The 25,196-nt window shown below is 39.4% G+C and overlaps 1 protein-coding gene and 1 long non-coding RNA gene across 2 annotated transcripts; one reads left to right on the top strand and one right to left on the bottom strand.

Moving 5' to 3' along the window:
• The first annotated feature begins 392 nt into the window (after positions 1 to 392).
• On the top strand, positions 393 to 23,307 carry LOC146324870 (uncharacterized). The gene is made up of 3 exons (XR_014770691.1): positions 393 to 462; positions 3,960 to 4,023; positions 22,995 to 23,307. It is a non-coding gene; the product is annotated as an uncharacterized LOC146324870 (long non-coding RNA).
• On the bottom strand, positions 9,388 to 15,039 carry opn7d (opsin 7, group member d). Its single transcript, XM_084722020.1, has 5 exons — positions 14,949 to 15,039; positions 14,676 to 14,838; positions 12,694 to 12,821; positions 12,235 to 12,569; positions 9,388 to 10,622 (listed from the first exon to the last, which is right to left on the bottom strand). The coding sequence occupies exons 1-5, from the start codon at positions 15,037 to 15,039 to the stop codon at positions 10,140 to 10,142; spliced, it is 1,200 nt and encodes a 399-aa protein (XP_084578146.1). The 3' UTR covers positions 9,388 to 10,139.
• Positions 23,308 to 25,196: the final 1,889 nt, after the last annotated feature.

Here is a 25,196-nt window from a genome sequence, read left to right as displayed (position 1 = left end):
TTCATATGTCTGCTAAATGCGACAATATTAATTGCACTCTAGCTGAGAGTAGTAGAATGAGTTGTTAGCTGTTTAGCCAGTCAAGGCAATGTTAAGGCTAATTGAGCTTTTGACCTTAGCAAAGTTAAGGCCAAAGTTGGCTAGCTAGCTGCATTAGCTAGTAACGTTAGGTAAATCCACTCCCTAGCTACATTGCGACTGCAGGCTACTTTTTCAGATGATGCTAGCTAAACATCATGGCGGCCTGTGTTTCACTACAGTTCACCATTTACGTAACATAAAATTGCTGATTTAATTGATTATCCACAGTACCGAACCGGACAGACATCAGCAGCCTACCTTAAGTTTGAAAGTGCCGCGTTCTGACATTTGGAGCGTGCACGTCCGCGCGAGCGGTAACCAATGCGGTAACCAAGCAGCGACTTCCTCTGAAGGGATGAACGATAGATCATCAGATTCTAGGTAAGTAACCTTAAGTTATGACTGTAGATATCAGGCAGTAACTTGAGAAAATGAATACATATTAAAGGTGACAGTCTGATTTATTTGCTGTGGGTTTTTTATCGACTTTAATAGACTGAGGCCTTCAGTTTGGAGGTCGCGTCTTTAAGGGAACCAATGATTTACGAAACCCTCGCGAGATTTTTAGCGTTGTTTCTTCTTTGTGCCCTTTGTACAAACTAAATGTGTTTTATAATGCGTGGTGAATGTGGTGTAAATCTGGATAGGTTTACGGACACAAAACACTTTGGTAGGATTAGGGAAAGATCATGGTTTTGGCGAAAAGTATGACTCTCGCGAGATATTTCACGGGTCTGGGATTCCCTTCCAGACCCGATTCAGTCTGGCGAGGCAACAGGCTCTCAGGTAAGCAGGCAAGCAGGTTTTCTAATGGCGATGAATGTTTGTTTTCATTCAGATCTTTGTGGATGCTTAATCAGAAACTAAACTTTGGTGTCATATATACATTTTTACCATTTCAAGCCAAGGTTTCAGAGGCTTTAGTCGTCATTAGCTGGTGGAAAAGCATACACATATGTCTTTGTGTGCTGATCTGTGGTGATGCGTGTTCCATCCAGACATGTTGGACATTTCCTGAGGTACATGTCTCTGTTTGCTGAGTTCTGGTTATCAGGTTTTACTGTTTCGGAGATGCACAGTCCATGAGCCACAGCTACCACCCTGGGCCTGGCATTTGAATATTCATATTTCAACTGAGCCTGCAAAATATTAAACTAAAGGTGCCGTGCATATTTTTGCACTCTAAACAGGGCCTGTGTCTGAAAAACATATGGCAAATATATATGACATATATATTATATTATATTATATTATATTATATAACAAAAATACATGGCCCTGTTGATGCTGAATATTCATAATGACGTTTGATGGTCATGCAAATCCATGCAAATTATGGGACTTTCCCAGGAGAAATGCATACAGGGCCATAAAATATGGACAAAACCAGCTGTCAAGTTTTACACTTCCTTGTGCATGTGCAGCGCTCTGGAGTCTCCCGCCAGTGTAGTTTTTGGTTTCTACCATTACATTTCACTTAAAAAAATGTGATACTACTGTCCCTATCAATGAGAAGTGAGTCATAAAAGACATCAGATATCATCTGAGCTGTAACCAGGTTCAGTATCTGTAGCTGAATAGACAAGTCTGAAGAGCACTTCATAAAGCCCTCACTGCTCCGGCTTAACTGCAAAATGGAAATCCAGCCGAAGGTGAATGAGACCAGAGAAGAGGCAGAGAGTACCGAACAGATCCAGGAGCAAATTAAGATCAATGAACTGCAATCAAAACAGGAAACTCCCAAAGAGGAGATAAGTACGTGTAATGCCTTCTTTTAGATCAAGGATTTTTAGAACAAGGATTAATGCTGAGGATTTCTTACCAGACACCAAAAGAAGCCACACAAGGGCCTTTTCCATCAAATTAGCTCTGGTTCTTGAACCAGTTTCGTTCAAGTTTCTTGGAACTTTTGTGCTATCTAGTGAACCAGCGCGGTCACTGATCGTCACCATGGAGATACTGGTCAGCAGGTGTTACAAGTCGATCCCATGGAAAGACAGGTCAGCAGGTGTCACTGGTTGTTACCATGGAAATGCTGGTCATCAGATATCACTGATTGTCACCATGGAAATATTGATGAGCAGGTGTCACTGATTGTTACCATGGAAATACTGGTGAGCACGTGTCACTAGTTGTTACCATGGAAATACTGGTGAGCACATGTCACTGGTTGTTACCATGGAAATACTGGTGAGCAGATGTCACTGATTGTTACCATGGAAATACTGGTGAGCACGTGTCACTGGTTGTTAGGGCTGCACAATTAATTGAAATTTTACCAAAATTGCAGTATGGCTTTCTGCAATTTTCAAATCTCCTTTAGATATTTTTAAATCACTTGTGTCTGTAAATTTGTGGCAAGTACGCATGATGACATAATTTCAGTGTTAATTTGTTTACAAGCCTTCATCTTCATTTTCTCATCCCAACTGCTTTTTTATATTATTGTGCATTTCTTTTCTTTTATTTTGTTATATGCACACAAATAAAGAGGAAAAAAACTAAAAAAAAACAAACTGTAGCTTTTACTTTCACTGATGTATTAGCTGATGCGTGACCAACTGATGTGGCTGCTAACTACGTGTACTGGTTAATGCAATGTGTAGAAATTACATGTTTTTTCATGATTTACAAACAAAGTTGGCTGCTATTGAATAATGGACACATTAATTGACAATTATTATTAAAAATAATAATTAGTTGCAGCCCTAATTACTAATAATAACAAGAATGATAAAGGTATACGGTGTCCCGCCCCAACAAATGATCAAAAATGGATTTTGGGGCCAGAATTGTGGATTTATTAAAAATTTTCAAAAACAGCCCATACATAAAAATATTTTGTTGGCCATCTACTTTGGCTGATAGTTGTTTTTCTATTTTTATGCACTAGAGGGCGTTAGGGTATTAGGACATGCTGTAGTCTGTCACTGTCACTTAAACACACTGACACATGCAGAAATGCAGATCTAGCAGCAGTATGAAGAAACAACTCCTGCATTGTCATAAAAAGAGTGAATCTAGGAGGTTAAAATCTGCAGGAAGCTCAGCAGAGGAGACACAGTGAACACTGCTGTACAAATAGTAAGTAATGTAATGTTGGTGTTAGATTTTGCACAGTAATTTACTGCAGATTGTAAATAATACATTTACATACAAACAAATATCTGTCGCTGGAAGACTGAAAGTTAAGAACAGCTGCACAGTTGAAAGTTTAAAAAGAAATTGTTTTGTCACTTTACATGTAAGGGTAAATAGTTAATTAATCACACATGTTAACCAAATCTAAGGACTTTTTCATAATGGCCAAATTACAAGTATCTAGTCAGGCGTACAACTCTACAGAACAATTGGAAATACCACTGATGCACATACAAAAAGTTTTTATTTATGTGTACTGCAGGAAACAAACATTACCAGCCTGTTCTGGCGAATTAACAGATACTACTGAAGCTGCTTTGGAAATATTCTTAGAACATTATTGTAGGGCTGCAACTAAAGCTCTTTTTATCATTGATTAAATGGCAGATTGTTTTCTGATTTTACCGATTAATTGATTCATTGTTTGGCCAGAAGATGGTATCTTCAAATTGCTTTTTTGTCGCACCAAAAGTCTAAAACCCAAAGATAGAGAGAAGCTGAAAATGGAAAATGTTAATAAAAGATTCCTTAATTCAATTATTAAAGTAGAGGCTGATTATTTTTCTGTCAACTGACTAATTAATTGTCTAAATGTATCAGCTCTATCAAACTGGAGCCACGAGTACATGCAGGATACAAAACCATTACTATGGTGGTAGTTAAACAGATAACTTCATTATTTATTTGATTATTTATTTCAGATTATTTCATAACCATATACATTTTGATTCATACAGGGATGTGAAAGCCTGCCGTCATGATGAGCCTGTCAGACACGACTGTGGGTTCAGGAGCCCAGAGGTAGGATGAAGAAAACTCAACACAGAGCCGATCCCTCCTTCTGCCTTTCTCTCACTTTCTCTCTCACACACCTACTGAGAACAAAAATTGTCCTGAAGTCACGACCGCGGCAGCAATCTCAGGCTGAGAATTAAACATGCCAAAATAAGTTTGTGTTTTGCGTTAGCTGGTTGCCCGGGGATTATTGCGGCACACAGACAGCTGGTATGGCAAGTCATGGTCTGGATTTCAGGAGAGAGACACAGAGAAACTAAGGAGGTTGAGAATGGGAGGAAAATCAGATGAAGATAAAGATGTTGCAGTACAATGTTTTGAAGCTTTCTCTGTGTGAACTGGACACTCGTTATCTTTGAAGTGACTTCTAATTGAAGCTTTTGGACGCTCTGCTGGATAAATTCAGTCCATCTGCAAGGGCAAAACAGTACTTGGTAGTATTTATAATCTTGTTAACCATAAGGTTTCCACCTGTCTCGAAAAAAGAAGCTTAAAGAGCCTATAAAATTAGGACCTTGCACATAATGGTCGCAGTAATCTGTGCGAGTTGAATCATTGTTTCAGATTTAGTTTATGGTTTCTGAAAAATATCTAACTGCCGTACATGTGTGTGCCCAAGTGGCATTAATCTGCCAGTTTCTCTAAATGTGCTATATCACTTCTTTTTCTTTTAATTCTTCCTCTGGCTACATCTCAGTGCTTGCCTGTGTTGGTTGCGAGTGAAAAGCTTATCCTCTTTTTTTTTTTTTTTTTTTTGAAGGAAAATAAATTACTTTGCATCTAAGTCAAGACTTCATGCATATTTCTTGGGCTTCCTGCTGGTATGAAGGTGTTTCATTTTCATTTTATTCCAGTTCAGTTCAGCTCTGATAGAAGTCAGTCACTCCAGCAGATATGGATATACACATCTCTGTTTTGTTTTTCTAAGATTTAAGCCCTAATGTGCTTTCTTCTTTGTGCTTTTGGATGCACATGTGCATTATCTTCAAAGGGCTGGAAACCCCCCAGCAGTAGCTTTGCTGTCATCATGATTTTGGTCAGCGAGCTCAACAGTACTCCTCTGCAAAAGGCAGCCTCAGCAGCAAACAGAGATATGATAAAGCTGCACCAAATTGAAAGTATTAAATTCCATTAAATGAGGAGTCTTTCAGCTCCCTAAGAGAGTGGCTTCCTAGATTAAGCTTGTGTGGTCTACTTAAACATCTCATCAACTGTTAAAGATGATTTTTCTTTTAGAGATAGACTGTTGTACCTTCAACAAACCTATGGCATGGTTTATGCAGACAAATAATTAGAATGATGGATAGATTTTTTTAATTAAGACAATTTTGCAAGTGAAGTAGTAGGAAATATACATTTGTCTTGGTTTTGGTTTTTGCAGTAGTCATTTTCTGGCTCAGCGCCTGCATTGTGTTGGCAGCAAATTCACTTGCATCTGTGCACCCATAGGTGGATTGGTCTTAAAATGAGGAGTGGTCAGGCGCATTATTCAGACAGTAAGATGTGCCTACCTTCTAGGACAATGCAGGTAACCTGCGGCTTGAAAATCAACATTCTGATTAATAGTGAATGATTGCAGGAGGGTGAAATAGGATGAAGCTCTGTGTGCATTTATGCACGAGGTGCAGCAGCTGTAACTTCATTGATTATTTAAATCTGACAGGGTTGTTCAGGATCTAATGTTAATTAAGCCACATAAATCCTTCCATCAGAGCTGTCGGAAAAATTATTTCCTCTCTTTCCTCTGGAGTGTTTATCTGTCCTGTCAAATTTATAACTACAGTTATTAGTTTTGAGGCTTAAAGATTAACGATATTTGCTGCAGTGACTTTACTGTGCACATAAAAATGTAACTGAAAGCAGCCTCTCTAATCAATAAATCATCTTTTAAATGATGTCAGGCAGCGCAAGCTTTCCAGCTCACTGTATTGTATTAATGTGTTTTCTTTCACAGTTTACTTTCAGGATCGGAGAGGCTCCTTTCATTTCATTTCCATGTCACAGCAGTCTGCTGAGTGTCATGTGTAAAAAGCACACACACCAACTTTGGGACACGGAGAGACGCTCCATCCTCCGTCCACTGTTAATCGTAATGTTAATTTTTATGATTCAGCGTGCGTGACCTGCAGATTGAGTGCAGTGACTGCATCACTACAAGTCGATCAGTCTTTTAGCATTTCTGTTTGCTTCTACAACTCGCTGAATCTGTCATTTAAATAGTAATGCAGCAGAGGCACCTGACTCTTAAAGGGACTGGGAGATGAGATTGGTTTCATTCATGTTACGCCCAAAACACACCTATGATTAATTAAGAGACTAAATACAACCTCTTTGTGCAAGATTATGTGCCAATTAAATGGCAAAGTAGAGTTGGACACACCTTAAATGTATGTGCATCATGCACTTACACATGCATTAGACCATGTACCATAAATCATCGATAAATACAGCCCAATATCTTTGGGTTGTTGACAAAAGGGGAAATTTTAGGACATTACCCTGTGCTTTAGGAACCAGTAATCATTTTTTCCATTATCTGACAATTTATGGACCAAATATCTAATTGATTAATCAAGAAAATGATAGAGAGATTAATAGATATTCAAAATAGTTGTTAGTTGCAGCCGTACAAGCAGTGCTGTCTTAATTTTTCAGTTGTAGTGTATTGCGAAACGCTGTTGCCGCTGTCTAAAAAGTGAGGGCAAATTTGTGTCAGCCTCTGGAAGTGCTGCACACCAACACAGGAATTTTAAGCAGAGACCATGCCAAGGTGCTGCCAATAATGTCAGTTCACTCCTTTGCAGAAAATGAGATTGGCAGTGAATTTGAACCCGGTGTGCTCTCAAGTTAATGAATAATGCTAATGTTTCCAAAGCAGCACTTCCTCACAGTTAATTAAAATGAGGGACAAAATTCAAGACTCATACCTTATGTGTGTTTTCTTCATTTTTGTCAGGCAGACAAAAATGTTAGAAAATATCCTTCAAAAGTTTCTTATTTTAATAGCTCCTGTGTCATAATCTGCTACGATTCTATAGTGTCAAAGAATTTTGTATTTACCATTTTCTTACACTTATGAAGATTCTTGGATTTAGTCTGGAATTATTACTTTTCAACAATTTGAGGCTTGAGAGCCTTTGAGATGATGCAAGTTCCTATTTCTAGAGAAATTGGACCACGGCAATTATTGAGTGTTTTTAATTTTTTAGTAAATAAGGCTGCACAAGAACTGATTTTGATAATGATATCAACATGTACAGTATGCTTTTCTTTATATGCATACATGAAGCCACGCAGCACAGTACCACGTAGAAACAGGGAAGCAGAATTTAATATAGCAAAGTGCAGTTTGTATTCTTCTGTTTTAGGGGAAATGAATCAACAGTCTTTTGATATATGTCTGCAAATGGTTATCATTATAATTCAAATCCAAAGAGGAATTTAATTTAATCGATGGCTTCATTTCTACTGTGAATGCATGTAAATTAGTATAAGAGAGTAACTATTAGAAGACAAAGAGCATCTGTAAACTAAAATTCATTAGAGATTGTTGGACTTTTGTGTGTGTTCCATGTTTCCTGGACAGACTTGCTCTGAAACAATCCTGTGAAATGGTCTCAGGTTACAGGTTTCTCTCCTGTTAGTCAGTCCTGTGTTTTCTTTACAGAATGGATCTCCCCTAGTCTTAAGTTAGGCTGGAGATATACTTGCTTTTAACTATGCATTTGCACATCTGTGCATCACTACACATCATGGCTGCCTCACATATCCTCCCATTTGGAGCGCGGGTTGTGCACGTCCTCAAAAATAAACACTACACGTAGGCGAATGTACAGTCAAACATCAAGTATGTCTCTGGCCTTAAAGGTTCTATATATGGGATTTTGAACATTAATGTAGCAGCAAACAGCTATTTGCTATGTAAAGATATAGAGGAGTAATGGCGTCCAAGTAAAGATAGAAGCCACACCGTGTCTGTGTGTGTTGTAATCTGAGCTTCTCTGTTCTTTGTGTTGGTAACTCGGCCGGCTGCATGTGAACTACGAGCTGCTAAAGGGCTCCTAGTAACTCCAAGTAAACTTGATAATGTTATATTCTCATTAGTGATTGGCAAGAGGTTGCATGCAGTTTGGACAAGGTGCTAGGTGGGGGATATGCATGATAGCTAATTAGCTGTTACTGATAATGCCTAGATTAATGCCTCATCATGAGGTGAAACTGACCTCTTGTCACATTTTTTTGTTGGTGTCCAAATCATGCCTGTCACAGTTATTGCATAATCGCTTCTTCGTGATTATTTTACATAATCATCAGAATCCTTTCCACTTACTTGTGTGAAAACAACTAACAGAAATGTCATATTTCCATCACTATCCACCATTTGAGGTTTGACTTTGCATCATCCTCTTCTGCTCTGGTTTAATGGCATCTAAAAGGAGAATTAGAGTAACCCACAGTTTATCCTGAGGCGCTTAACTAAACAGATGGAAACATACATTACTTTGCATTTATTTTCTCTTGCAGATTATCATTGAATTTGTTTAAAATTTCTGCTGCATGATGTGGATGACAAGGATGTGGTCAGTTTTAGCCATGGTAAATTGCTAATTTTGATCATAGCCTTTGTATATTTATATACAAAGCCTATGTTTTTATTTATGTCATATCTGCACTGGGCAATTTTTGTTTACCAAGTTTAAAAGGCAAACAAAAATATATTAGTTTTTTGCGATAATGGTGGCATAAAATGAACAGAAAAGGACAATTAAATTGTTGATCGCAATTATTTGTGTGACTTTTAGTCATCAACTTTCATGATAGCGACAGCCCTAGTCCAAATATTTTTTTTTCCCCGGAGTTTACAGTGTGTCGATTTTATCCATCAGTCTTCTGTAGGAGAGCGACCGCAGGCCACATGGCCTCACCAAGTTCTCTTCACTGAAATGATACTCCACTGTACGACAGATACTCCATCCTGTAGGCTTGAAGTGGCTGCGAAAAGTTGGTTGTTTGATTCCTTGCAGAAAACAGCAGCTGTCAGTTTGAGTTTATGTCTCAGTTACAATGGATTCCACTGGTGACAAGGACGAAACGTCCCTAGAAACATTCAGGCCTACAGGGGGGTGGATATGTGATCGTTTGGGGCTGAGTAACATCTTCACCACCCGTCTGTCAGCGTACGTACAGAGGTTACGCATGCCCTTTGATTACGAATGAGAATGTTAGTCTTGCTATCACAGGAAGGACCATAAATATTTTTTTTTGTTCTTTAAAATCCTTTTCAATAATACTGAATCACAGCTTTTATTTGGTTTCACTTTATTTTACTGTGCACTATCAAGACAAAGTAGACAGGTCGTCAAAACTTTTTTGATCAAGTCACATTACATTACATGGCTTTTACTTGGTAGATCTGGTTTACATATTATCTTTAAACTTAAAGTAGCAAATATGTGATTTCACTTCAGTTTACAGTACAGTTCTGTTGTACTGTGTCCGAAAATACCCTCTAATGAAGTCTTATAAGGGTCTAATAAAGGTTCTAATACGAATAAAGAACATATTTCCAGTTTTTCTCTAATTTGATAAAGACAACAGGTTGATACGTCTTACTAGTGAACTGTAAAATAAAGTGTGACCCTTATTTTCCTATGAGGTGGTTTGTTTGTTTTTTTTTTGCACAGGCCAGATATTAAACACAGTTTATCCTCACATTAAAAAGTATGTTGCTGCTGTACGCAAAAGACGAGCAGCTTTAAAATGTCACAGATTTGCCTCGTTCAGAATCCAGTGACGTTACTGTACATAAAATGAAACAGGGAGCAAGCGGATACAGAAGTAGGCATCAAGACAGGATTACAAGTATACAGTTCTGTGGCAGATCCTCTGTGTATTTTTCAAATCTTTTCACAATGAAGGAGCCATTTATGAATGACTTTGAGGAAGGATGTTATCAGAAGTCTTTGCAAGACCGCAGTGTTGTCATACCGTTAAGTCTTGGTGACACACCCTCATTATAACTTGTCCTGGCTCTTTGTTGTTTTATTGTCTGTGCCCAGTAATCTGTCTTTTTGAGCACCTGTCCTGTCTTGTTTACTTCATGACAGAAGGAGGTTGTATCACTAGAGTAAATCAGTCTGTGGCTTGGCTGAGAGCCGGCTAACTGTCACCTCTCTGTAGCTGGATCCAGTCAGGATGCAGGCAGTCCTTTGGGGAGCGGTCACATGACACACTGCTGCATTCTCAGTGCAGTGCAGACACGCCCCGTAGCTCTCCTGCTGTCCATTCGAGAAGCGAGTGGAGACGCTCGTGTCCTTGTTGCGCTGCGAGGTGGACCCAAAGCGTTCCTTGGGATCCGACTGTGGACTTCCCCTGTAGATCCTCTGTCGTAACATAGACGTGTCTCTGTAGAGACACTCGCGAAAGTTAGGCTTACACAGCAGGTAGACCATGGGGTTGTAGATGGTGGAAGACTTGGCAAACACTGCAGCAAGGGCGAACGCATCGGGAGGAACTGTGGTGGCGTCTCCAAAAGCAGCCCACATGGCCACGGCAGCGTATGGGCTCCAGGCACCCAGGAAGCCTATACATACCGCTACTGACAGCTGTGGAGAAGAAACACACACACATACACACATGCAGACACTCATACATGGATACACACACCGAAAAAAAATGATATGAAGATTTGTTTAGTGTCATATCATTGGCAAAGTATAACAGACAAAACAATGGTGTAGTTATCATAGACGGTCGATTAAGTGGATGGAGCAGCTGTGATGTCACCTGTTGGTTTGTGGACTACAGTGACTTGGGTGGTGTTTGGTGTTGGCTGCACCGTTTGGCAGGAAATAATGGTGGCCTGCCTAGTTGCGATCTTTCTCTTATTACAGCTAAACAGTCACTAAAATATGTTTCTGAAAACATTTCAGGTGAAAACTAGACAATGCAGAAACAAAATCTTGATCAATATTTGTTCAGCTCTGCCTAGTTTACAGTTTGATCTGAGTTTCAGGAGGATCTGTTAGAAACTGGCAGCCAGCTGTTCACAGTACACTGACACTGGGCTGCACCAACAAAGATTAATTTAATCTAAGATTAGTTCTAATCAGAGTTTAGCGAAACTGAGGACATCTAAATTTTAAAGTTAGTCGGAAGTCTGTTGCACAATTAAAAACTAATCTTGGTTTAGTAAATCCAAGTTTAAGGATGTGATCTGAGATTGAAAAGATTTTGATCAATGTGGAGAAGCTTGCTTACCCAAATTAAAATAAAAAATGAATTTAAAAAAATGTGCTGTTGGGACATAGTAAGTACTATAGATGGGGAAACCCACACTTTTGGTTCCTCTGTATTCTTTTACAAAATGTTGCATGTTGCAAGGAAAACACATCACATTGTTTGCTAGCCAGCTCAAAAGTTGGTTAGCCTAGTTAGCCTACTCATGATAGCTTAACAGAGAATTATTTTGCACAGTCCGTCTAGAAAACACAGCCATTTTAAAAGTTAAACCTCCCGAAGTGTAAGTTCAAAGTCATCACATTTTAATTGGTGCAACAGAATTACATTTAATCTCTGTTTAGAATAAACTGAGGTTTAAAGAAAGGTTTAAATTTCAAAAGTTTGGTGCAACATGAAGTAAAGTTTCTGATACTTTCTTAAGAGAGACATAAGCAACATATTAACAGAATCTTGATCCATATTTGATCAACACTCTCTAGTTTGACAGTTTGATCAGAGTGTAGTGAGCCCTGTGTGTTGCACAGAACAAACTCACTGAGAATGACTAATCAATAAGATATTAGCCATGTCCAAAAAACATACCTTGCTTTATCATCTGTTTTACTCTAAAGAGGACACTGATTTACTAATTGAACTTCGTGCTGTATTGAAGAAGACTTAAATTAGCAGTTAAATTCACTGTTTACTGAGGTCATAAATCCAGTGAGAAGTAGGGTCATTATTTTTGGAGCAATGGAGTCGCCTCCTGCAGGCCATTAGAAAGAATGCATTCTGCAACGGCGTCACTTTTCAGAAGCTCCGTCCACTTATTTCACTATCTATGGTAGCTACACGCGCACAAATATCTACATATGCATGAGAAGATTAAAGTTAAAGGAAGTTATCAGCAAGCATCTTATAACCTTTCAATAATTTATTGTCTCATATCCTACTAAAACCCTGTCAACTGCAAAACCTGAACTCAATTCCTCTGACCTTGACAATGAGTGCATGTGCATTGGTGGTCTTGGTCTGTGGTGACACATGCTGCTGGACGGCCTGACGTGACCCCCGCACTGTCAGCAGAATGAAAGTGTAGGAGAGGAAGATGATGGTGCAGGGCAGTGCATAGCAAAAGAGGAAAAGGCAGACGATGTAAGACAAAGCTGAAAGCTCGTGGTTGGGTGCATGCCAGTCAATGCAGCAGGCTGTGCCATAAGGTTCAGGACTGTAATGTCCCCACTGTGCCAAGGGCCCTACAGCAAACACAGATGCATAACACCACACTCCGACCACCAGGAGACGGGCGTGAGACGAGGAGAACTTGTTACCTGATCAGACAGGAGATAGAGAAAGTTACTTTGCAGTTATTGCGGTCATTTTTTTCCCCCTCAAAAATCATGCTGTTCAGCTTTGTGATAAAATCATGCTCGTCATAGTTTAATATCTCCTCACCATGGTTGGGGAAGCAGACTTTAAGGCAGCACACTAAGGAGAGAGCTGTGAGGTTGGTCAAGCTGCACAGACCAAACAGAACTCCACACATAGCATAGAGCTGACAAGTGATCTCTCCAAACAGCCACCTGTATACACAGACAAAAAGAAAAGGGAAATGTGATGAAGACTTGGGCTCCAAATAACAATCAGTTTCATTATTATCAGTTACTCTGCTGATAATTGTTATCATTCATGGATTCATTGCTTGGTCTGTATGACAAGGTTTGACAAAGGTCCAGTGCTTAAGATTTACAGGGATTTATTAGTAGAATATGGCAGAAACCGATCTCCTGAAAATAAGAATTATTGTGTTTTTGTAACCTTAGAATGAGCAGTTTATTTCTAAAGAGGATACGGGTCGTCTCCTACAGAGTCTGCCATGTTGCTCCGCCATGTTTCTACCGGGGGTCGCTAGTCATCGCTAGTCGCCACCAGAAATACCAGTCATTTATTAAAGCCTCTGTATGGTCACACAGGTGTTTTCAGTTAACCTGGCTGATTAGATCTGTGCTCTTAAATCAGCATGGTTTGTCGTTATTTGGATCTAGAAAACAACAATAATGTTTTATGTGGACAGTTTCACCATATAACCACCACGGAATAATGTGTAACCACATTCAGCGTGGACACGTGGACGTTAACCTGCAAGGAGAGCAGGCTGCTGCTGCTCCTAGCACTGCTAATAATAAACACACTGTGTGGTGGGTCATTTACCCGCAGACTTTGTGGTCCGGCTCAGTTTGAAAAGATGACTTATTATCACTAAATAAGCATTTTTACATATGTTTATATTTTGGCAAAGAAAAACATGGCCGGGGCAATGGACCCATGGGACCAGTGCTAAAAAATATTAGCATAGAGGGCTGGCTGATATGACTTGTAAATAATATCTAATGAATAAATAGATGAAGTTTAATTGAACGCCAGATTAAAAGGGTGGGTCTTGTGTTTGCTTTTAAAAATACCAACACTTTCTGCTGCCCTCAGGTCTTCAGGCAGGCGTCCACAGACGTGGACCACAGTCATGAAAGGATGTTTGTTTTAAAAAGCCACAGAGCAAATCTGATAAATTGCTAGGACTAAGACATTTATTTATTAAGAGCTTTATAAACCAATAAAGGATCTTAAAATCAATTCTGAAGAACACAGGAAGCCAGAGCAGAGACTTTAAAGTTGGTGTAATGTGGGCTCTATTTCTGGTCCTCTTCTGCACATGTGCAGCTGAGTTATGTAATAATTGTTATTGAGCAATGTTTTTCTTAGGAAGACCAGAGAGTAGAGCTTTACATTAGTCAATTCTGTCTCTGTGTTGACTTGACAGAGAAATGGTTGCTCTCTGATGATGTTCTTAAGATGATAAAATGCAGTTTTAGTTATATTTCTAACACGTGGTTCAAAACTAAGATTCAAATCGAAGATAACTTGGAGGTTTTTCACTTGTTGACAGGTTTTAGTGCCAGTGGTTGCAGTTTTGCCCAAAGTTTCTCTCTCTGAGCTTCAGAACCAATACTTAAGACCTCGGTTTTGTTCTGGTTGAGCTGTATCAAGCCTCATATCACTACATTGATTTAATATTGATATATTGGCCAGTTGTAGCATACATTTCTGATAAAATGGTTATAGTGTAAAATGCCTGTCACAACTTGTGAAGCCCAAGGTGTTTTTTTTTGTTGGAACAGCAGGTCAAAACAGAAAGATGTTCAGTTTATAATGATCTAAAACCGAAAAGCAGAAAATTCTCACAAGTGAGAGACTGGAACCAGGGAATGTCTGGCACTTCTGCCGCCAAAAAAACGACTTAATCATTAGTTCATTATCAGAACAGTTGCAGATCGCCAGCAGCCATTTACAGTCAATTGATTTTTCACTAAGAAATTAATTTGATGTCTCTCAAGACGGCAGGAATAAAATAAAGAGCTACGAGGGGGAATACGAGATACCCGTGTGAAAAAGCTGATGGTATTGCCAGTGGGAATAAAGAGATTGTCATCCCAAGGTCACTGATGGAGAGATTGATGATGAAGAACTCTGCTGGCTTCAAGGTTGACCGCTTGTGATATGCAACAAGTAGCAGAATGCAGTTGCCCAAGAGGGACAAAATACCTGTAAGAAAGATAAACAAAGAGACTGAGCGCCTGTGGGGTTTTCATCATACATGCATGAAGTCTGTGATGGATCATTGCAGCAGAGATTTGCTTTTTACGTGAACTTACAAAATGCGCTGTAGATTGATCCCATGAAGATGTCGTGCTCCTTGGAGATGGTGGAGACAAACACAGGAGATGTGTCTGAAGCATTTCCCATCTAAAATGTTTGTAATATTAACACACACACACACACACACACACACACACAAGTTAATTGTGAATAATGCAATAATTGAAGAATTTACTCAAACTTGATACTCCAGTTGTGTTGTTGTAGGCTGAAAACACCCAAAAGAGAGCAAATGTATTGTTGAAAAAGTGTTCAAGAACCGCAGCTAAAAGCTATTTCCTCACTGCCTGGTGTCAGTATTTCAAACCAATAAACCTTTCTCCGCTTCTGTTTCTAATGCATCTAAAATGCTCTTTATTAAACGCTGGCTGTGCTTTCTTACTGTCTGTGTTGCACAATACCTCCAGCCTGCAGGACCAGATGTAGGAATAGATGAAAAAGCTTTTTTTTAATAAAAAATAATCCTGCGCAAAAGATGAGGACAATTCGTACTGAACAGAAATATACAAAGCAGGATTGACAGATGGAAAGAATTAGAAAGATTGTGCCTTTCAGGATTTACAGCAGGAGGATGCAAGATTGCAAGCTGGAGAACAAAACAATCACAGTTAAGATAACGTGCACAAATTTAACAGAGAAGAGATTTGCAGTGTTGTCCCAAGCTGACACATGTTTACCCATGATTCAATAAGTCACAGACGCAAACACAGACACATGAAGTGATGAAATAGTTACATAATGAGCAAATGTAAGTGGGTATTCATTCAGCTACGGCACAGAGCTGACAGATGCTCAGAGATAATAAATGAACCTAATAGATTGTTAGAAGAATCTTAATGGCGTCTTCTCAGCATCAGTTGAAGCACGTCAGAGGCACTCATGCTCTCCGTTATGAGTCAGACTCTTAATCTAGACGATCAGTATCCTGTTGCCCACATATCTGAGAACAAGACGATGATTGCTATTCAGTGCATCACTTTGCTCGATAGAAGAATGGAAAATAAAAATGGAAATCGGGGAGGAAAGCACCGTGTAGGGGATGATTCTGGAGTAATACTTGGAGTGCTCTCGGAGATGATGCAGAGGCAACATTGCTTCTCAAGGACTTAGGCAATCACAGGGGAGGTAAAGAATGAAGCCTCATTACTATGCAAGTCAGCACACCAGTCGATGATGAAATGTCCAGTCAGTCTGAGTGGAGGAGACACAGCAGAGTTAAATAGTTATGGCCACTTTCAGTGCCACTCAAATCCCAGAAGTCCACTGTCATGTCAGCACAACAAAGGAAGGGAATTTATCAAGTTGGCAGATATTCAAAAAGAAACTAGATTACAAGATTTTGTAGGCTCTGTGTGTGTGTATATACTGCATAATTTGTGTTTTTATGTTGCTATTTCTAATATTTAATATTGTTAAAAAAAACAAATATCTGCCAGTGTACACTCAGTTGTCAGTTTATTAGGTACACCTAGCTAAATCTAATGCAGTCTAATGCATCAGTCCTACAATAAATCCTTCAGTCATGAAGGCTATAATGTTATGTTTTTGTTGAAACTGTTTCAGAGAGATGTTAAATTGTACTGGGTTGTACTGACAGCTGTTTCTTTTATTTTGTCAACCCCTTTCACCTTAATGAAGGTAGAAATAAACTTGGAAATACCTCTCTGCATAATGCAGCACAACTGAACAGCATCACAAGCTGCAGTCTTGAAACAACATCTCTCTAAAACAAGGAGAAGGATGTAGTTCTCCTACAGGCGACAGATGGTGAAGCACCTACTGCAATGCCACCACAACTGCCACATGCAAGCAGCGAAGATTTACAAAGTTCTGAATAAATTTTATGTTTAGTATAGAATACATTTTCTTATATAGACTTGTGCAAAGCTTTGATGTAAGTGTTTTTTTTATAGTTTTGTCTCAGTTTTGTTTAAGGTGCAGAGTAGTTTAATGGTCCTGCCGTCCTGGGTTCATCTGACTGTATAAACTAAATAAGGCAATAATAAACTGGACTTATTGTAGTAGCTTTAAATATTGTTAGTTATTTAGAACAAGCAACAAGTATGGCTTACATCAACTTTTGAGGAAACTCTCAAAAGTTGAAATTCTAAATAATTTATACTTGTTACCTAAAGATTTGAGTCTGCATGTCCCAGTGGAAGTTGTGTTTATTCAGAAGGTTAATGTTTTGGCATATAACTGATTATATTTCCCTAAGTAATTTGATTTTAATTCCAACAAGATTTGTCATGTTTGTAATACACCAAATTAAATGAAAGTCAGTTCAGAATTAAATGAGTTACAGTCAATTTTTGCAGTGAAGTCTGCATCTCTCCTTTGTTTACTGGCAGACCGCAAACGCTCAGGGATTTATTCATGCTGTATCGTGTCTAACTTCAGTGGATCATAACATACCGGGAATGGAATTAATCTGCAGATGCTACAGTTTTTGATGAAATGAAACTTTTCTCTGGATATCAGTTTTTGAGCCACAACAAAGGCCAGAATGTGACCTGCAACAGAAACAGTAAGCCTTGTTTTTAGCGCAGCAGGTGTCGATGACTTGTGGCCCCTACAGACAAGTTAAAGGGACTGCAGCGTCAGCAGTCATTAATGCTGACTCAGTGTAGATTATACATAGGTTTTATATAGGTTTTTCAAGGTTCTTTCAAAACTGGGATTCACTGCAACCATGAGAGGTCCGTCAGCAAACTTTCATAAATAAGCACAAAAAAGTTTAGGTTGATGGAACCAGTAGTATGTGAGATTAGCTGCAGAAAAGCTCCAGTCCTGGAGACACACACACACACAACCTAACTAATAAACTGGCAGCAGAGTGTATAACAGTACCATATTTTGTGTTATTAAATCTCAGTTAAAATTGATGGCACTCAACAGTGGGTTCCTCCTCTCAGATTTTATACATTATCAGCCACTTTTCTGTCACAAAAGTGTAGTTAAAATGATGCCAAGAGACAGTTCACCTCCCTCAAGCAGCTTGTGGGTGCATCTTTCCTGGATGTTAACAATCCTGTACAAGTAGGTTTGAGAGCGAAACGTCTGCACACTCGGATCTGTGCAAAAGATGCTCTATCTCATGCAAGCCCTTAGACAGAACCGTCACGTCAGGAGGATTTAAAGCTTGCATTAATCAGGTAAACTTTCTGGGCGCGTGGATGCTTCTCTCTCAAGTGTGCTGGCCTTTAAGCTCCAGCACCTCCACCAAGCCTGAGTGAGCAGTGTTTGCTTTGATTTTATTTCAACAAATCCCATACTGTATAATTTAGAGAGCAGAGTAGCTTTTTAAATAAGTATTGAGTTGAATCTGCATTGTTTAATTTAACACATGAATGCGTTAAAGTGCCTCTCTTTAATAATAACAGACAGACGGTATATGTGAGATTAATATCAAGTATATCTCTGTATCTGAACATGTTTATGTAACCAGAGGAAAAAAAAACAAACAAAGACGCCCCTCAGCCACGTGAGTGTGAAAGAGCCGGGGAGAGCTTAACCAGCTGAACTGTGCCTTTGGTCTGCTGTGACAGATTGAGTATTTTGAGACTGGCTGAGCTGTGACACTACTGTTATCATGTCTGTGAGCCTGACTGAATAACTCCTCTGTTCAGCTGTGATTAATTGGACGCCTTTGAGACGGGGACGGGGACTCTGACCTCCAGATGATGATGTAGGGTGTAAACCATATTCCGCCAGCTGACCTGGCTTTATGCACCCCATTATTTAATAGTTGATGCACATTTGCACCTCGCCTTCACCAGCCCTGACCCATTTGCCCTAGTCTGCCGTCTCCGTGGAGACATTTTGACTGTGCAATTTACTCAGGAGAAGATTTGACTTTATCTGTCTGCAGTTTACTGCTGCTGTCAGCATGACAAGTAATCTCTAAGTTTGTGACAAGTTTCACTGCTGCATGTCATCAAAACTAGGAGATTCAAGCGATGCCGCTGAAAACAGGACTGTCACTCATAGCAGAGATAAGCAGCCATTTAAAGGCTGACAGGCGTGTCGCGGTGTCTAAAGACAGACCGCATGCATGAGCTCACGAGCAGCGACAGTTACAGTGTCACTGTGTCTGCACGGTTTGCAGAGATTGGCAGCCAGTGGCAGAGCTGAATCTTTGACGTGTGTTTAAATCTGACCCATCAGTATACTGAAACCACGAGTATTTCCAAAACTCCTGAGGTTCTTACTCTGTGAAAATAGACACTTGTTGCTATAATGGAAGTAGAATTAAGCCATACTCTTTCATCTTAAAGGGATAGATAGGGTTATTTGAAGTGGGGTTGCATGCGGTTCTTAGTCAGGCGGTTGCCGTGTCCCCAGTTTGGAGGGTCTGTAGGAAAGTGTATTTTAGCCACCTTAAAAAAGAAATCCTAAAGAAATCAGCTCTGTATCAGTTTAAGTTTGTGCTATATTTAGAATATTTTCACTACTTAATATCACTCTCTCCAAACCAACTAGATTCCTTTGGCAAAATCAATAATTCTACCTCACAGAACACAGGAGTTGCCATTTGATCAGGTATTTTGTGTTATTGTGTGACTTTTTGTTTTAAAGGTTAGTTCAGATTCACAAAAGTTGCATAATAACTCAAAGAAACTAACCAATGGAGGCAACAGTAGCAGCAACTCCTGTGTTCTGTGAGGCAAAATAACCGATTTTGCCAAAGGAGTACGGTCGAGCAAAAGAGGGCAATAGTCTACATATTGCAGTTCACTGTTGGAACAGGCGGTTTGATGGCAGGTAAAGCTGCCAAAAACAAACAAACGAGAAACTCCTGTGCTCTGCAAGATGAAACTACTGTTTTTTTTTTCCAGAGGAGTCTGATGGTGTTGGATAGAGTGATATTTGGCTCATATAACAGCCACTTCCCATTGGAAAAGGCTCACTGATGAAAACGTGATGTGAAAATATTAAATATAATGTCAATATAACTCAAACTGATCCCGTTTTTTTAGATGGCTAAAAGTACCTCATGCAACCTCACTTCAAAAATAATCTGAACTATCCCTTTAATGGTTCCCTTCATTATTACCTGACATTTCCTTTGCCCAGACTTTTTTTCACCTTGTACATAAAATATTTACGGCATTGGTATGAGTGAATTTATCTTGGCGTCATCTTTAGGATGTTACACTCGCACACAGCCTTCAGTGTTTGTGCCTTTGACATTATGAATCATGAATTATTTGTGTGTTTGTGAATGTAAAGTGTCACATCGTATCTTGTATGCTTGATTGACCTGCCCTGTCCCTTGTGCATTCATGTTTCCAATGGTGCATTTCAAGCCCGTATTGGAGGCAAAGATTTTTTTGGTCATAAAATGCCCAGCTACTCATTTTTTAGTGGATGTTGAACACTTTGATTTAGCAATTACTGGTTTGCAACATGAAGCTTTTTTTTTTTTTTTTTTGGGAAGGCTTTTAAAAATTCTCAGGGCAGAACTTGTTTTATAGCACGAGTAAATACAAATGTCCAGAGGAGCTGCAACTAATGATTTACTGTCAAAATGCTAATTTCTCAATCCTCTCTAAAAACATTTTCCTCAGTGATCTGACATTGGTTTCTGCATGACGTTGGTACATACAAACCCCCTATTGTTTATAATGTCCTTCTCCGTGTCTAAGTCAAGCCTTCTTTGAGAATCTATGTCACCACTTTTTGCTAACGGCTGAATCAGCTTTTGCGTTTAAAACCCCCAGAAAAGAATGCAGATGGAGTCATCCTTTAATTGATTAATCCTTGCAGCTGCAGTCCTCATTTTTGTCTGCAAACTCTTTGTATCATTAGTATTTTATTGAGCTAGTGATTCATTGTGCAATATTTACTTCAGCATATATGGCACACGGTGTGCTGTGAGGCACATCCCGAGGGCCTGGTGAGACCTTTGTAAGATTGAAGTGGGCTGTATTCACCCTCGCTGTGTGTAAATGCCTCCTCATCTGAGAGTGACTGACAGTGACAAGCGGATGCCATCACAGTACAATATTTACACAGCGTTTTAGCAGCATGACAAAAAGTGGTTGGAGGCAACTCTGTCAGACTTTGCAGGGCAGGCTGTGACATATATTATGTAATGACTGTGGAAACAAGATCACATGATGTGAACATAATGTGTTTAGGATCCCCAGCATGGCATCATCTGACCATGAATCTGTTGTCACCTGATGACGGTAGACGTGTTGAGGTTTGGACACGTTTGATTGACATTGACACCAAATGTCACTCTCTCCAAAACAACCAGATTCTATGGGCAAAATCAGTCATTTTACCTTTCAGAGCACAGGTTGCCACTGCCTCAATTTGTTAGTTAGTTTGTGTTATTGTGCTTTAAAATGACCGGGTAAAGTCACACAATTACCCAAACAAACCAACCGTTTGGAGGCAGCAGTAGACCAGCAACTCCAGTGTTCTGCGAGGTAAAACAAAAGCAATATCTGGATTATATAACAGCGGTTTCCAGTTGAAAAGGCTGTCTGACGGCAAAGTAAAGGGGCCAAAATATTCTCCAAACTGGGGGTGTATCAATCGGCATCGACTGTGTCTAACACACTGACTATTGGTTTGTACAACCTCATACACCCCCACATCATTTAATCCAAAATATCCCTTTAACATTCAATAGATTTGTTGACAGAAATAAACAATTTACAAATTTATATATTGATATATATAGACATATATATATCAAATTTATGTAGAGATGAGGATTAAATAGCCTACTGTATGTAATGTCAGATTTGATCTTTTTTCTCTGTTCTTTTACTCTCTTATAGCCAGAGAGATAGGAGCAAGGAAAATAGAGCAATGGAGCTAGAGGAGGATTTGATCTGTGGTGGCAAAGATTTGGTCTGAGAGAAAAGAGACTTTCATCATCTGATCAGTACAGAGGCAATTTGTCATGAAAAGTCTGATGCAAACAATGCACACACTGGTAATTTGACATGTCGTTAACCCTAATTTGATTACATCTCACACGTGGGTTCACATTAAACAATCAGAATTTCTAATATGAAATATCCTAAGATGCTATAAAGTATTTCTAATGTTAATCTGGCTTTGAAACTCTGAGCTCCCCGTGCCTACGGGAAGGACATCAGCCGCAAAGAATGTGAAATAAATAAATAAGTACAATTCTGCCACCCTACTAAGTCATCATCACTCTACCACAACTGCTTCCTCTTCATGACACAAACATTACATAACCGCAGTATGGGAAAGCAAATATTTCTGTGTCGATGATGGGTAAATATCTTGCCTTGACAGCTGGTTTCATCTGTCATTTGCCTTTGACTCTCTGATCCTCAGTTGAAGGTCATTCACTTTATTACATTATGTTATGTCCAAAAGAAAGACATCATACTGTGGCATCATCATCGGTCATTGTCAGCACATATTGATTTTCTGAGTGAGACCTCACAAACAAATGAATCGTCGCTCGCACACGTATGTGCAGGAAACAACAACAGGCAGCCAATGCATGCAGGGAAACATGTTCAGAAAAATAAGCCTCAGCTGAAGTCGAAAGTGTTCAGTGTTGCAGCAACTTTGACTAAAAGATAAAGGAAAAGCAGACGTTTTTTAAACAGAGGGGATGATCAGTGATCTCATCACTAATCCTGCTGGAGATCCCACAAATTGGCCGTCACGCCTGTGCCTTCATTTCACCAGAATTACAGCCAGAACAATCTGTTGTGAGACAGTATTTAAAACTTGACTGGACGTCCTTCAGTAAATGCCCCCCTAACAACCAGATGTTATCGTTTTAGAAGGAGAGCTGTGAGATAACAACCACTGAGAGTCTGAATAAACCAACAGTCACATTGCAGACAAAATAAAAGTAAAGAAAGATACCGCATGTCAGCTTCTATATCTCTGAGTGTCCACTGCAGGTAAAGATTTAGGAGAGAATCAGCAAAATTTGTATGATCAAACAAGTGCGTCATCATCAATGTTCCTGTTTTTTGTTTTGTCCAATAAAGAGAAAAGACACCCTGAACGCTCTGCTGCTTACCTTCCAGGGAGGGATGGCTTGTCCTCAGTTAAACTCATGGAGGCCAGGTGGAGAGCAGGACACAGAGGAGAGGAGCTCGTCCAGCCACCGACGGGGAGACAGAGAGGAGGGACAATCAGACAGACAGATAGACAGACGGAGACAGAGAGAGGAGTGGACCTGGATCTGTTTCAGCCTCACTCTGAGGGGAGTCCGGTTAAGGTATTTTCCTTCTCTTCAATGACAAAGACTTTCACACACACAGCCAGGTGGACGGATTCGCACCCACTCTCTCATACAGCGTGTGCGCTCATCATCATCATCAGTGTGGAGATGCATTGAGCCCCACTGATGTAGAACGAAAAGCCCACAGTGACGGCAGGTCAGCCAGAGAGAGAGAGAGGGAGAGGAGGGAGAGGAGGGGAGAGGAGAGGAGGGGAGAGGAGGGGAGAGGAGAGAGGGATCAGCATAATACTGGCAGGCTCTAAGTGTCACTGATGACTCAAAGTACCACTCCCCACCCCGTTTCCTCCATCCGTCCTTACTCACTACTTATTCCCAACACTTTGTTGAGATTATTCACCTTTTTACACGTGTGAATCATGTTTTTGAATAATGCATGTAAGGTGGATTTTCCAACCTCAATCTGCACAGTGTATTCACACATACAGCTACTCATTTCTGCACAGTGTGTACAAATACTTTGTTACTGCACTTAAGTAGCGTTTTCAGTTATCTGTATTTTACTTGAGTATTTATTTAAAACTTTTTAAAAATTTTACTCCCTACATTTACTCCCTATTTTATACTCCTTGCACTTTCAAAACAGGCTCATGACCCTAGTTTTAATGTATTTGGGGGGAAATTATAGATTATTTTTTATTTTGCATCATTTTGCACTGCTTTCTCAACATCAAGACTAATTTCAAAATAAAAGGATGGGACAAAAACATATAGAAAAGACGATTCCTTGGTGTATCCTTCACTGCATAATCAAGCACAACAGACGTAACAAAACAAAAACAATGACAAAGATGCAACAAAATGAAATTGTCCAACTTATCTCTTTAACATTCAAGAGTTTTGTTGACAGAAATAAACTGTTTAGAGGATTTTTTCTCTTTTCTTCTTCTCGTTGCTCCTATCTCACCATTCAGTGACATAAGAGCAATGAAAACAGGGAAGGAGACATAGAGGTGAATTTGATCTTACAGCTGCGGTGGCAAAGATTTGGTTTCAGACACGCTGCCTTCTTTACATCAAGACTGATGTCAAAATAAATGGACAGGACAATAACACATACTGTAGAAAAGACAATTCCTTGGTCTATCCATCAGTGTATATCACGCACAACAGACTTAACGAGATGAAAATGACATAAAAGATGTAACAAAAAAATAATGAAAAATATCTAATAAGAGACAACTGTCATAAAAGACATGAGACAAAAATGACATAAAAGACATAACCAGACAAAAACAACAAAATATGTAACAAGACGAAATAAATGTAGAGGATTTAGTATAGTGCAAGAGTTGAATTCTAATGGGATGTTTTCAGAGGTTGAAAATTGCTGGACTTTGGATAAAATGCTTCCGACTGCTTGAAAATGTAATTGCATCACTTTCATAACAAATTGCTATCTGACTGAATAGTTTGCTTTTTAGAAAAAAAAGTAAAATAAGTCTAAGAGAGAGAGAGAGCCTAACTGCTTTTGCCTTTCACACAAAATGAAGATGCCTCGCTCGTCATTCTGTCTGTGAGTGTAGCTACATTTAGTGTTATCCATCAGTCTTTTTTGATAATGTCCCGGGAGATTGAAAAATCAAATCATGGTTGAAACAAGGCCTAAATCCTTGAGCAGCCTCTTGGAAATTCTGCAAAAAGGACATGCAGCTTTTCAACAAGCACATTTGAGCCACATAAAGGGGAAACCTTATATCCCTTTTCTGTACACGTGACGGCTTGGCTAGACCTGGTTTGACTCGGCATGTCAGCCCAGCAGGGATTTGCATCTCCATTATAACAGGGCTACCGGCTTGAAGGCCGTCTTTTAACTGAAGACAGGACAGGACTGTAAAATAAGTCTCTTGTTATTTTGTTATTTAAAAGGATTTACGATGAAACGGCAATATCAGCATATGTTCAGTTTTCATCAGCAGCAACTTGACACAATACCTATCAGCTGAAAGTGAACATGAAACAGTAAAAAAAAAAAAAAGCAGATACA

Source organism: Lutjanus erythropterus, chromosome 6 (assembly GCF_056507025.1).
Source record: "Lutjanus erythropterus isolate fLutEry1 chromosome 6, fLutEry1.hap2, whole genome shotgun sequence".
Taxonomy (NCBI): domain Eukaryota; kingdom Metazoa; phylum Chordata; class Actinopteri; order Lutjaniformes; family Lutjanidae; genus Lutjanus; species Lutjanus erythropterus.
This window is presented reverse-complemented; position numbering and strand designations above follow the sequence as displayed.

Coding starts and splice junctions, on each gene's coding strand:
- opn7d (XM_084722020.1), bottom strand. CDS start 15,039: ATGGGAAATGCTTCAGACACATCTCCTGTGTTTGTCTCCACCATCTCC. Junction 12,570..12,693: donor AGTCTGCTTCCCCAACCATG/GTGAGGAGATAT, acceptor CTGTCTGATCAG/GTAACAAGTTCTCCTCGTCT. Junction 10,623..12,234: donor CACATGCACTCATTGTCAAG/GTCAGAGGAATT, acceptor TCTTCTCCACAG/CTGTCAGTAGCGGTATGTAT.